At 32.4% G+C, this 13,183-nt stretch overlaps 1 protein-coding gene across 25 annotated transcripts in view; it reads right to left on the bottom strand.

Annotated features, from left to right (window-relative positions):
* GPHN (gephyrin) overlaps positions 1-13,183 on the bottom strand; it is a 672,536-nt gene that overhangs the window by 187,811 nt on the left and 471,542 nt on the right. For 16 of the 25 annotated variants that reach the window (XR_010151161.1, XM_063793562.1, XM_063793573.1 and 13 more), the window contains one exon: positions 7,509-7,565. The exons of 7 other annotated variants lie outside the window; for them this stretch is intronic. Coding sequence is in view for 17 of the 18 variants with exons in the window: in XM_063793562.1 (XP_063649632.1) it covers positions 7,509-7,565 (57 nt within the window). In the remaining variant the exon portion in view is untranslated. Of the gene's footprint in view, positions 1-5,245; positions 5,318-7,508; positions 7,566-13,183 lie in introns of all 25 variants that reach the window. 2 more of the 25 variants (XM_054666662.2, XM_009427971.5) reach the window with 1 other exon arrangement.

Below are 13,183 nucleotides of genomic sequence, written 5' to 3'. Positions count from 1 at the left end.
TGTGAAGAGAGAGAGAGAATAGCTAGAGAAGACAATAAAAAAGAAGAAAATAAAAATGTAAAGGTAGACAATTTGAGGAGATCAACCTTTCCAAACATATGCTTCCTTGTAGAATAATCTGAAACCATCCTCAGAAAAATGAGCAGGCTTCTTTTCTCAAGCTTTAAAATGAAGAAATTTCACAAACTGCATTATAACCATTCCTACGTCAATGTTATTTTGACACACTAACCAGTTACAGCAGGACTCAGCAAACATTTCTGTTTAAATAGAGAGTAAATATTTTAGACTGTATGAGACATATAATCTGTGTTTCAACTATTCAACTCTGCTGTTGTGTAAGTAACTGCAGGTTATGTGCAAATGAATGAGCATGGTTATAATTTAATAAAACATTATTTTTAAACACTGAAATTTGAATCTCATATAATTTTCACATGCCATAAAATGTTCTTCTTTTTATGTTTTTCCACAATTTATAAATGCAAAACTCATTCTTAGCTTGTGGGCCTATAAAAAAACAGGATTTGCTGATCTCTGAGTTATCGCATTAACTCAATAAAAATAAAAGTACAAAACCCCCCTAAAGACAATAGGTATCTATTTATCAAAAATATAAGAAAGTAATTCAGAGCTAAGGCTGCAATGAAAATACTCATCTTTAAAGATCTATAAAATCACAGTTACCCAATTCATTATTTATATTAGCACTATTTCATACTATCCCATATTGGCATTCAGGAAATTAATTGTTAAACATTTAAAAATCATGGTTCAAAAGATCATTACTTTCTAACTTGATTCAGGTATTTTTCTTAACACTTATTAAAAGGTAGTCTTATTTTGGGTGACAACTCCTCCCTTGACTTTTTTCACTTTAAATACCATCCTTTAATTTGTGTTAGTATAGTTAAGTACTTATAGATAATTGTCATATTCCTTCCATTTCATCACTTTCCATCTTAGTTTCACTTATATGCCAATAATCTGTCTTCATGAACCATATTTCTTTTTGTTTATCATAGCCCTTAAAAAAAATCACACTTGGTCAGCCAAAACCTATCTACACATATTTGTAGCTGAATAGAAAAATTTAATATCATAATACATAAACTGAGTATTCAGATGAAAATACAAAATTGTGGCATATGAGTATTTTCATTCCTTTCCTTTCTTTTCTTTTAACTATCTTTATTTAATGAACATTTATCTACTTTTTTCCTGAATATCTTAATATTTAGGCTCTCTTTGGCCCCACTGCTCGTCAACTAATCAAATTCTTTGTAAATTTACCTTGATTTATATTCTGTAAAGAAAGTATTACTTTGGATTATCTTATTCTATGTTTTTCTTTTCTTTTCTTTCTTTTTTTTTTTTTTTTTGAGACAGGGTCTCACTCTGTTGCCCAGGCTGGAGTGCAGCAGAGTGATCCTGGCTCACTGCAACCTCCACTTCCTGGGTTCAAATCATTCTTGTGCCTCAGCCTCCCAAGTAGCTGGGATTATAGGCATATGCCACCATGCCTGGCTAATTTTTTGTATTTTTAGTAGACAGGAGGTTTTTCCCTTGGTCTCAAGTGATCACCCGCAAGTAGGGAGGATACTACTTGCCTTTAAATTTTTTTTTTTTTTTGCTATATTGGACAGTTAATAGGATCCTTAGACTGATATACTTCATATTTAATATTTTTAGAAACAAGGTAATCGGAACAAAGTGTTTCTCAGTGAGGCTTCCCAAAGTGCTGGGTTACAGGCATGAGCCACCGTCCCCTGCCTTATCCTGTATTTTTCAATTCTCAACACTGTCTTCACTGGCCTTCAAGCCTGTGCATTACTTTTAATATTCTTCTTAATAGATTCATCCATTTGACTAAATGGAAAATTAATTTTTCCTCTATGTGGTTTTATTCTTCAGTTACTATTACTATCAGCACATCACTAATCTAAGGATTTGTAGTAATTTTTGTAGTCATTGAGGTAGTAAAATTCTGCTTAGGTACAAGATGATGATTTTATTATTACTAAAATTACTAAAAACGCACTTAAAGTTCAAAATACTTCTGCTTTGAATGATATAGAGAAAAAGATGATGCATTTTTAAGTTAAAAATCAATAATCTAATACATCCCATTTTATGAATCAATGTTGAATAAATAATACATTTTAATATGAGAAATAAACATTATTCAAAACATTGTATCTTAGAATATTCTATTTTATATTGTTGATTACATTATCCTTAATCAATAATGGTACAGGGCTCTTCCCTTTCTAAAAAATAACATATTGTCTACATCATCCAATTCAAGCATTAATGATTTAATTAAATCCTTATCTCACACTTCTGAATGATGTCAAACCTTCTATATTAAATATTTAATTTTAAAATATATTAATTTTTATTTATTAGCAAATTAAACTATTAGCAAATTAAATCTTCATCCTGCACTTCTGAATGATATCTTAAATTCTCCATAAAATAAAATATTTAATTGAATTTTTAAAAATTTAACTATTAAATAAAATATTAGACTTTATGGGCCACATAATCTGTGTTTCATCTATTCAACTCTGTTATGTAAAAGTAACTGTAGGTTATGTACATAAGAGTCTGAGTTAAGTCCGTTAATTCAGAACAAATGTGCTTAGTTGCCAGATTACCTATGATGATACTCTAATAGTAATTATTTTCCTTGAAAATTGAAATGGAATCATCAAGGCTGTAACCCTCAGATCCAGCTCATAATCTGTAATCATGCTGACATAACTAAGGGTAGAAGACACGACCAACAGAAAAATCTCCAAATGAAGTCTCATGAGAAGATCCTCAGAAAATTATACAATTGTATAAGGAACATGGTTCTGACTCTTTCATCTAATTGAAATCTTCACCAGCATTTTAATGAAGTAAAAGACACCTCATATACTTGTTGATATGGTTTGGCTCTGTGTCTCCACCCAAATCTCATCTCGAATTGTAATCTCCACATGTCAAGGGAGGAACCTGGTGGAAGGTGATAGGATCATGGAGGTGGTTTTCTCCATGCTGTTCTTGTAAATAGTGAGGGAGTTCTCACTAGATCTGATGGTTTTAAAAGTGGCAGTTTTCCCTGTGCTCTCCCCCTTCCTGCCGCCATATACAACGTACCTTGTTTCCCCTTCACCTTCCGCCATGATTGTAAGTTTCCTGAGGCCTCTCAAACCATGTGGAACTGTGAGTCAATTGGACCTTTTTTCTTTATAAATTACCCAGTCTCAGGCAGTATCTTTATGGCAATGTGGAAATGGACTAATACACTTGTTCTTGTGTGTGTACACCTACAATAAATTTTCATGAAACAAAATCATCACCGAATGCCAATTTACTTCATTTTAGAAACAAAACCTGTCTAATATAGTCTATGGTTCTGAGAATAACTTTTTCTTTTTAGCATCAATTTTTAATATTCAAGGCACTTTAAGGTATACTTGGGTAGTAGGAATTAAAGGGTAAGGAGAGAAACTGAAAATTCAGCTAAGCAATTGATTTGCATGTTTCCTTAGCTGAACTCTCTAGAGAGGATACTACTTGCCTTTGGATAGGTTTTTTTTTTTTTTTCTATATTGGACAGTTAACAGGATCCTTAGACTGATACACCTTATATTTAATATTTTTAGAAACAAGGTAATCAGAACAAAGTGTTTCTCAGTGAAATAAAATGAGATTAATCATTATATAGTAGTACAGGTGTTGAAAAAAGAAATTAAATAATGGCATGAGATAACCTAATTTTTAAGGCATCAAATTTTAAATTTGATGTTGGTCTCTTACTAACTCATTACCATACAGAAATCAGCAAGTCTCAACTTTTTGGTCTCAGTTTCATTGAAAAGAAAAATTACTTCTCATGATTGATTAGGAAAGAGCACAAGACTAAAATACATATATTAAAATATTTTTATGGGTTTCTAGAATAATTAGGTATGTCCAGACTGATTTAATCATAAAATCCATACTAATCTTTTTTTTAAAAAAATGATAAAATAGGTTTTGGGGAGTGATTATGGATGGTTTTCAAAATTCTATAAGAATATGTGCAGAAAACAAAGAGTAGCTCAAAGGAAGAAGTAGAGATATGAGACACGTGTATTAATTCCTTCTGTGTAGTTATTAGAATTAACAACTTATTAATAAAAATCACTTTGTATTTCAATAATCAGAAATTTAGCGTAGAGATACACATGACTATGTGTGGTATACAATTAAAAACAAGCTGAGAAATAAGATAATTATCATATCCCTAACTTTAATTCTAGTTTTTATAACAAAACTATTATAGCTGTGTGAATTAAATGAATGCTAATAACCTTGTGAGAAGTAAATCGGATACCAGGATTCACAGGAACTTTTTTGGAAACCCCAGAAATGAAAGCCATAAATTACTGTAGTAATTTAGTTTTTCTTCTGCTACATTTATACCAAAACCAATTTAGAGATTTTTCTTGAAAATCTTGATAGTCTGAACTATCTGTCACAAAAAATACTATCATGAATTCTGACTATATGATGTATGTACAGGATTGAGTGGATACGAGGTACTGTCCTCCTTCAATGGTTGTCTTGGGTATATTAGACTTTAGCTCAAGTATTTGTAAGATGCTACGTGAAGGTGTTCCTGGTGAAGGTACTTACTGCTAATTTTCTTATTTTTAAACAAAATGACATAGATTTATTCTAAAAGAGTCTGAGTTAAGTCTATTAACTCAGAGCAAATGTGTCTACTTGCCAGATTACCTATGATACCCTAACACTGATTATTTTCCTTGAAAATTGAAATTGTACCATCAAGGATATACCCCTCACATCCAGTTCATAATTTATTATTCTGCTGACATAACTAACAAGGGGTAGAAGACATGACCAATAGAAAAATCTCCAAATGAAGTCTCATGACAAGATCCTCAAAAAAGTATACAATTGTATAAGAAATAGTGATTTTTGAAAAGAAAGATTTTATTTTGCACTGGGGCCAAAATATTATTAAGTCAACAGCAATGTTAGTCAGTGTGGCTTTAGGGTCCTCTACCCTGCTAATTTAATCTTTATTTCATAAATGGGAGCATGAAGCCGCAGCTAGAAAAGAAAGAAAGAGGGGGAAAAGAGACAGAAAGGAAAAAGATGGAGATGAGAGGACAAACCAATCAGATTTGGAGTTACCAGTCAGCAGAAGTTTAGGGAAAAAAAAAATCACCAAGTGAAATCGTACATTTACTCTGAGAGAGTATCCTTTCACATTGCCTTCTAGGTGATCTCTGAGCTCCTCCAGCTTTCGATGGAGCTACATGTAAACATCAGAAAATGAATTGAAAAAGCAACTTGTTCTCTTTTCGGTTTTCCTTTTTCCTTTTAAAAATAAGATCATAGCATTATACATTTCTCACTGCCTTTGGCAAACATTTCAAAACATCAAAGGTCTTTCTATAACGTAAGAATGCATGCTCAACAAACCCGTGACTAGGAAGTCAACATTTTATTTTGATTAATTACAGCATCTTTTCTCCCCAAAGCATTAGAGAAAATAAATACTATAACCATCCTTATAAATCCCCTAGAGATTCACTTTGACATTTTCTATTTTGTAGAAACATGGAGTAAAGATATTTAAATATTATGAAATTTGACTTTCTTTCCCAAACACACTTTTTGATTCAAGACTGCATCCATATTAACTGATTTAATTATAAAATGTATCTTTTGTTCTTAAACATATATATGTGTATATACATACTCATATTGTATATACACTTAAAAACAATAAACATACATTTATAACTTGAAGTTCTATACATCCAGAAGTTGAACTCGGAGATAACTGCACTCACGCGCACTCGCACATACAATCCAGTTTACAGTACATAGTGCTACAGTTATGGATGCCATTTTTATCTTTATTTCACCTTCAGTAATTTTCAAAAAGTCATGTCGTTCTGTACCTTCTCACCTGAATTTGAGTCATAATCCATAGTTTAAACCATTCATGGATTTATCTTCCTTTAAAGACAAAGATAAAATATGATACCTCACAGATAGACAGTGAGGAATGCTACTGATATATCATCAGGATACATAAACTCACATTTTTCTGACTGAATAATCTTAAATTGCCTAGTTTTTGAAATAGGCACACTATTAACACTTCCCATCCCCTCTGCTTATCCTTGGTGAAATAACATTTTAATAAAATAGCTATCCACTATAAAGCAGTGTTAGAGAACAGAGAGGATGGCTTTTCTGAAATAAAGGACACAAACATACAAACACACCTTCATCCATGTGCACTCATGTGCGTGCGCACACACAAATAAATAAACAATAACAAAAAAGTAAAGCTAAGAAGGCAGAAGAGGCAAGGAGAGGAAAGAGTGCAGAAATTAGTATTTCATAAATTGTAAAATGGAAATAAATTGGAGGTGTGCAAAATTTTGAAATGATTGAATATTAGGCCTCAAGGTAGTCATTACATTTTAGGACATCCCAGTGCACTGAATTTTCTAGCATTTTGATTAATTTAACAGTTACTATTGCTGTTAGGGCAAATGAGATTGAGATATAAGAAAACAATTACTTTTGTGAGGTAATTCTTCTGCATATTTTTAGAATTCAGCAAATTTTCTAACTTGCATTTAAGGTGGCAGCATTAAATGTGATTGGTCTGTGTTTCATAAGAGTGATAACTTATTTACCTTTTCATTATGATTAAATGTTTGAGTACTGAGTGCCCAAGGCATATTGAGCAAATAAATATTTAGCAACTAGCAAACAAGATGATCAAATTAGAAATCTTTCAATTGTATATTAGCAGGTTATATACACAAAGGGACAAACATTTAGGTATGTATCTGGTTCTGTTGGTTGTTGTATCAGTTTTTTGAAATTTAAAAAATAAAACAGAGGGGATTAAGAGGGCATAACTACTGTCAGCTATATGTGGGCCCATTATACTACATGACATAAAATTTCTTTCTTTCTATTTCTTAAGATTATGTGTATTGAATACATATTGTTAACTCATAATAACTTTTCTCTGAAATGAACTATAAATGGTGATGATACCAAAATAACATTAAAATTATTTTTTTACAAAAAAAAGTTAAAAGGGGAGATAATATTCTGAAAATAAATGTTAGTTCTCTGTGTAACAGGAACTTAACACACAGTGACATCAATCAGAGGAACGGTTTATTCTAGAACCCCAAATTATAGGCACCTGTAATGAGGCAGTTGCCCTTTCTGTTGTTTGTGGTGCCATTCAAAGCTAGTTATTTGGCAGCTTGCCTTCAGCTGGTTGCTCTATGTGTAGCTGAAACAAAAAAAAAGTAATATGACCCAACAGCCAATAAAAATATTAAAATAAAAAAAATGGGATGGTGAAAAATGGAAAAAGCCCCCTTCCTCCCACCACCCTCCAAAAAGGAAGAAGTGTAGGCTATAGACGAAATCTTGCCAAAAAATGTTAGAAACATATTTACTTTGAGGGATCCAACTCTACTAGCAACTCCTTTGCTTTCATCCGGCCGTCTAATTTGCTACAATGAGGGAAGATGGGTAAGAAAGACAGAATAAAGAAAAAGTGAACTTAAAAATTTTTCTATACATTAGTAAGTAATACATGCAAAAACATCAATTGACTCTCTGTGGTAGCTCTTAGGAGGCCAAGGAGTTAACTAACCCAGAGGCTGTATGACATGCTCTGCAAATAGGCTGGTCCCTAGAATTCAGTCTTTGTTATGGCACTATCCCTGAGATGAGGAAATTGGCACTTACTTTTGGTTATCTTGGGGACTTCTGATGAAGCAGTATCTGGAGTAGTGTTACATTTGCATTTGGCTTACAAAAAACAAAGAATTACAAATATACCTATGTACTTTTCTCTCTTAGTGTTTTAGTGTCTATTCCATTGTAATATTAGAAAACATAAATGGTATGACTAGAAACATGAATGCTCTGTAGGTGGAAAGATCAGTCCTGACAAGCATCATTCTTGATAGGTGACAGAGTGAAGCTCCTCTGCTTGCTGACCCAAGCATTGAGGTTGTTCAGCTGTCACTGAGATTCCCAATTAAACAATTGTGCTGCCCAACCAGAAAATTTTAATGCCAGACCAATGTTAGATATATTTACTACCTCAAAGCTTTCAGTTATTTTAGCTGAATTTTCCTCTTGGAAAATTTGCTATCTTGGGTAAGACGGGAAATGAAAAGTAAAACTTTTTTTTTCAAAATAACTCATTTCACATTACTGCATAAATGAGCAAGGGAAGTTTCTCAACACAAAATGTTTTATTAGAGGAGGTACTTTTTAAATAGAGCTCTAATGAGAACTAATGTTTTGGATAAAGAGGGAGGCAATAAAAAAAATGGCAGGGTGAAGAGCAAAGGGGATAGGAAGCTTCAGACTAAGTGGTTTTACACTATGGATTCCAGAATGAGGTCTCAATTCAGACCAGCATAGGTCAAGTTAGCTGTGATGTTCCTGCTTATATTAGGAGATAGCAGAAATATCAGTGTGATGCCAAAAGTTCCCAGTTAAAGTCTTCAAGAAATAATAGAAACCTGAACATCCTATAAAATTTTATTTCCTGGAAGCAGGATATATATTGTCTTATCCCTTTTAGAAGATCTCTGATAGCATATGGAAATTGCTGAGGAATAATCATATTGAGAAAATGGAATTTTCGTTTTGAATAAAAGCATATTGCTATATAAGAGTTGCATCAACTTTTGGCTCTACTGGATATAAACAAGTTTTACTAATTTTTCAGCATTAACTAAATGTTATGGCCAAAAGATAATCACCAATTCTTACTATTCTTAGTGGAACAGAATTGACAAATTTAGAAACAATGGATACTAACTAGAACATCAGCACCTGTAAGAGAGGGGCTCCCTATGGAGTGAATTCAGAGTGAGTTCATAATATCTGCTCATCCTCTTGTGCTGTTTTCTTTGATTTCTGAGATCTTTATATCAAAAGCTGTTTTCCATCTTAAATGCAGATTCACAATATCTAGATTATAAAGGTAGAGTTGGTAGATTCCTATAAAAATATAAGAGTCTGATGCCTCATGAGGCTTTCTGAAAATTTTCAGAAACTGTGAAGATGTTCTGAACTTACACAGTAATAAGTGAACACCATTTTCTATGTTGTCTTTTATTTCTAGAAGGCTTAAAATTACATTAAGCTCAGCAACATTAGGTATCTTTTTCAAGGTTACACTGGAAGTTGATGACAAATCTAAGAACGAAATCAACAGTCCCTAATTTCTAGTTTAAAGTAGCATTTCCTTAGCAGGCCTGAAAATATATGGGATGGAAAAAAATTAATGCTTATAACAGAATGTGTATGTATATGTACTATGTCTGTCTGTCTCTCTCCATCTGTGGAAGAAATTTTACGTTACTATATATATGGAAGACATTTTTCCTGTACCATTTCAGTTCCAAATGCAAGTATAGAAACTTAAACAATGAATTATAAGAAGAAAAAAAGACAGTTACCACTAAACTCTGAATGTAAAAACTAGATTATAAGACTGATTTATATAGAGACTTTGGGAGCAAACCACTCATCAATGCTTGATTTCAAATTTCTATAAACAAGCCTGTCTTTGAAACCATCATAAGAGGAAAACCTTAGAAAGCCAAGGTGTTTTTCAAAGCCAGAAATGGCTACAATTCAAGTTTCATGTGATTTTTTTGCAGCTTCTGAAACAGGTAACAATAATACCTAATACTGAAAAACTTCAGAAAGAATTTGAAAAGGATGTCTATATAAACTAGAATTTGAGAAATAGAGAAAAGTGAAATCAGTAGATTTAAAATGTAATGTCCTTATTTATTTTAGTCCTCCATTAATCATCAGTTATAGTGGGGTAGTATACATAAAAGAAATTCACAGCTAATCCAAATGCTTGATTATTATTATTATTTTTTTGAGATGGAGTCTGGCTCTGTCATTCAGGCTGGAGTGCAGTGGCATGATCTCAGCTCACCGCAACCTCTGCCTCCCGGGTTCAAGCAATTCTCCGGCCTCAGCCTCCTGAATAGCTGAGATTACAGGTGCACACCACTGCACCTGGCCAATTTTTATATTTTTAGTAGAGACAGGGTTTCACCATGTTGGCCAGGCTGCTCTTGAACTCCTGACCTTATGTGATCCGCCTGCCTCGGCCTCCCAAAAGTGCCAGGATTACAGGCGTGAGCCACCGTGCCCGGCCAAATGCTTGATTATTACATTTTAGATAAGAATTTAAAAGAAATCACAAAAGATTAGCATTCAGATAAGATGAATGACTTTACTATTCTTAATAATAAGAGCTTCACATCATTAGCTATTTTTATTCATACTTTTCTAAAAGCAAAACACTTTCAGTAGCTAAGAGAGGTTAAACTGTAAATGTTTATATTGTACTATCACGGCATTATAAACAAAGTCTGAGATTTGAATGTAAATAATTGTGAGGATTATGGAGTAAATTGAGATTATTAGTTTACTTATATATATTGATAATCAAAATTTAGTAGCAAAACAAAAAATGTCATCATTAATCATGAAGAAATCTTTTGACAAGTATTTTACCAAGATGTTAAAAGATATTATCCATGGGATCCAAAACACTTCAATCTTCTATTCAGTCTCTCAACTAGAATATATTTAACAAAGTATTCCTTAGAAATATTCTGAAAATGTTGCACTGTATTACCTCTTTTGCAACATTCTGGGAATCTTTCCTCAGGGATTAATTACTGGGGAAACTATCCTCAGTGATTAATTACCAGGATCTGGCCTGTAGTAAAATGACTTTGACATTTGTATTTACTTTTTTTTCCAAGAATTTGGATTCTAGTAATATTATGCAACAAAAGAAATTGCCTGGATCCTAAACTAATATGTGGTGTTGATTCCCTTTGATTTAGCTCAGTTTCCCAAAACTGAGCTCACTGAAAACGATTTCTACCATTAACAAGGTAGAAAACTATCTAGCCCCACCCTCACTTCTCTTGCCAAAAATAATTGTAAATGTAGTATTTTAATTAAACCAAACATATATTTCATAGTTTAAAAATCAACTTGATATTAATTTTTAAAATAAAATACAAAACTTCAAAGAAATTTCAGGCTTATGATAACTGCATTAAGGTACACTCACATATCACTGGGTATATACATTCATATTTTTCTTTAGTTACAAAATGTTTAGTGAAAATGTTTTAGAAAATGTTGTATATTTTGTGTGTTTCTTTTACTGATAAGGGAACCAAGGTCTGGAGAAGTTCAGTGGCTTTCTGAATGCATCAATAAATAATATGAAAGTACAGCTGATATTACCTTCTGACTCTCAGGTTGTTTAATTAAATTTAGTCTCTTACCTATGGAATAACGAATGTAGACCTTCTCCCCTTCTCTCCATAATACATTTTGTATCAGTTTAGAATAAAATTACATAGATTAAACCAACATTTCTTTCTGTTTGTTTGTGCTAAGGAGTTGGCCATTTTATTTTTAGATCTAGTTTACCTTCAGAACTATTCTGAGACTAATATTTTTAACCTTATTATACCATATCATGGCTTTTTAAAAAAAATTATGATTATCAATGAAAAGAAATAAAACTTTTTTCTTAGAAATTATTTTCCAACCAGTATCACTCAGTATATATTGGGGCAGCTATAGATCGTTTCTGGTAGCTATGATTTGGAGAAAGAGATTCTTTTTTTAAAGTTTTGCTTAAGAGCTCAACATTTAAACAAATTCCTATAAATAACAAAGTACTTTTGGAATTAAGTTAATATTTCACTTCACTATAATATTATATTATTCAGCCCTTTCAGTAAAGCTGGTGCCTCATCATAGAACATTTTAATTTGTGATTTATTAAGATAAGTATAAAGGAAGGAAGAAAGAAATGAAAGAGAGGTGATTAATATACAAATGTGTCAAGGAAAAATAATTGCTAATGTGTTTCTGGAGGAAAGGAAATACAATTATAAAACTAAATTAATAAAAGGATAAAAAAGGTCAAGGAAAGTTGCAAAGAGTAAGAAGTGAGAAGTCAAAAGTTAGAATCATGGTGGCAAGTTACAGATCCTCTAAACCCCTCTGCCATATTTTTATCCTTAGGAAATCTTTTGCTTTTGAGACGGAGTTTCACTCTTGTTGCCCAGGCTGGAATGTAATGGCGCAATCTCGGCTCACCGCAACCTCTGCCTCCCGGGTTCAAGTGATTCTCCTGCCTCAGCCTCCCGAGTAGCTGGGATTACAGGCATGCACCACACACCCAGCTAATTTTGTGTTTTTAATAGAGACAAGGTTTCTCCATGTTGGTCAGGCTGGTCTCAAACTCCCGACCTCAGGTGATACTCCTGCCTTGGCCTCCCAAAGTGCTGAGATTACAGGTGTAAGCCACTGCACCCAGCCAGGAAATCATCTTTTTTAAAGGTTCTGATGTCTAATGATATATTAACATTTGCATTTATTTATTTATATTTTATTACACATTTATAATTTTGATCTTAAAGTTCTATATAGTTTTGATTCCAAGACAGTATAATCTATACAAAATTAGACCTTTAAATCTAATCTATATAAAATTAGACCTTTATATAAATTATTTCCTGTTCACTAACTAGAGAATAATTAAACTGAAATTATTTTTTCCAAATTTCTTATCTGTCTAAAAAGAAATTATAAAACCCATCTTTAATAAAAGAGTTATTATGTGGGTTAAAATAAATAACCTTTAGGCAGCACATTATATGTTCTTAATTTTTTTTATTATTTGTACATGAGACCAAAAAAAAGTTTATCTTTGAACTTTCATTGAAATATGATAAAATTTTCTATCCAGCAGGATTAAGAAGAGACTGGCTTAGCCTGGATGTAAAAATGCTGTGGTATACAGGCATACCTTGTTTTACAGTGCTTCATGGATAATTGCGTTTTTTACAAGTTCAAAGTTTGTCTGTGGCTACCCTGTGTTAAGCGAATCTATCGTCACCAATTTTCCAACAGCAAGTGCTCACTTCCTGTCTCTGTGTCACATTTTGATAATTCTTACAATATTTTAAACTTTTTACTATGATTATATCTGTTATGGTTGTCTATGATCAGCGATGTTTGATGCTACTTTTGCAATTGTTTTGAG

The sequence above is a fragment of the Pan troglodytes genome, chromosome 15 (genome assembly GCF_028858775.2).
Source record: "Pan troglodytes isolate AG18354 chromosome 15, NHGRI_mPanTro3-v2.0_pri, whole genome shotgun sequence".
Classification (NCBI taxonomy): Eukaryota; Metazoa; Chordata; class Mammalia; order Primates; family Hominidae; genus Pan; species Pan troglodytes.
Note: the sequence above shows the minus strand (reverse complement) of the source record. Positions and strands in the feature narration are given on the sequence as shown.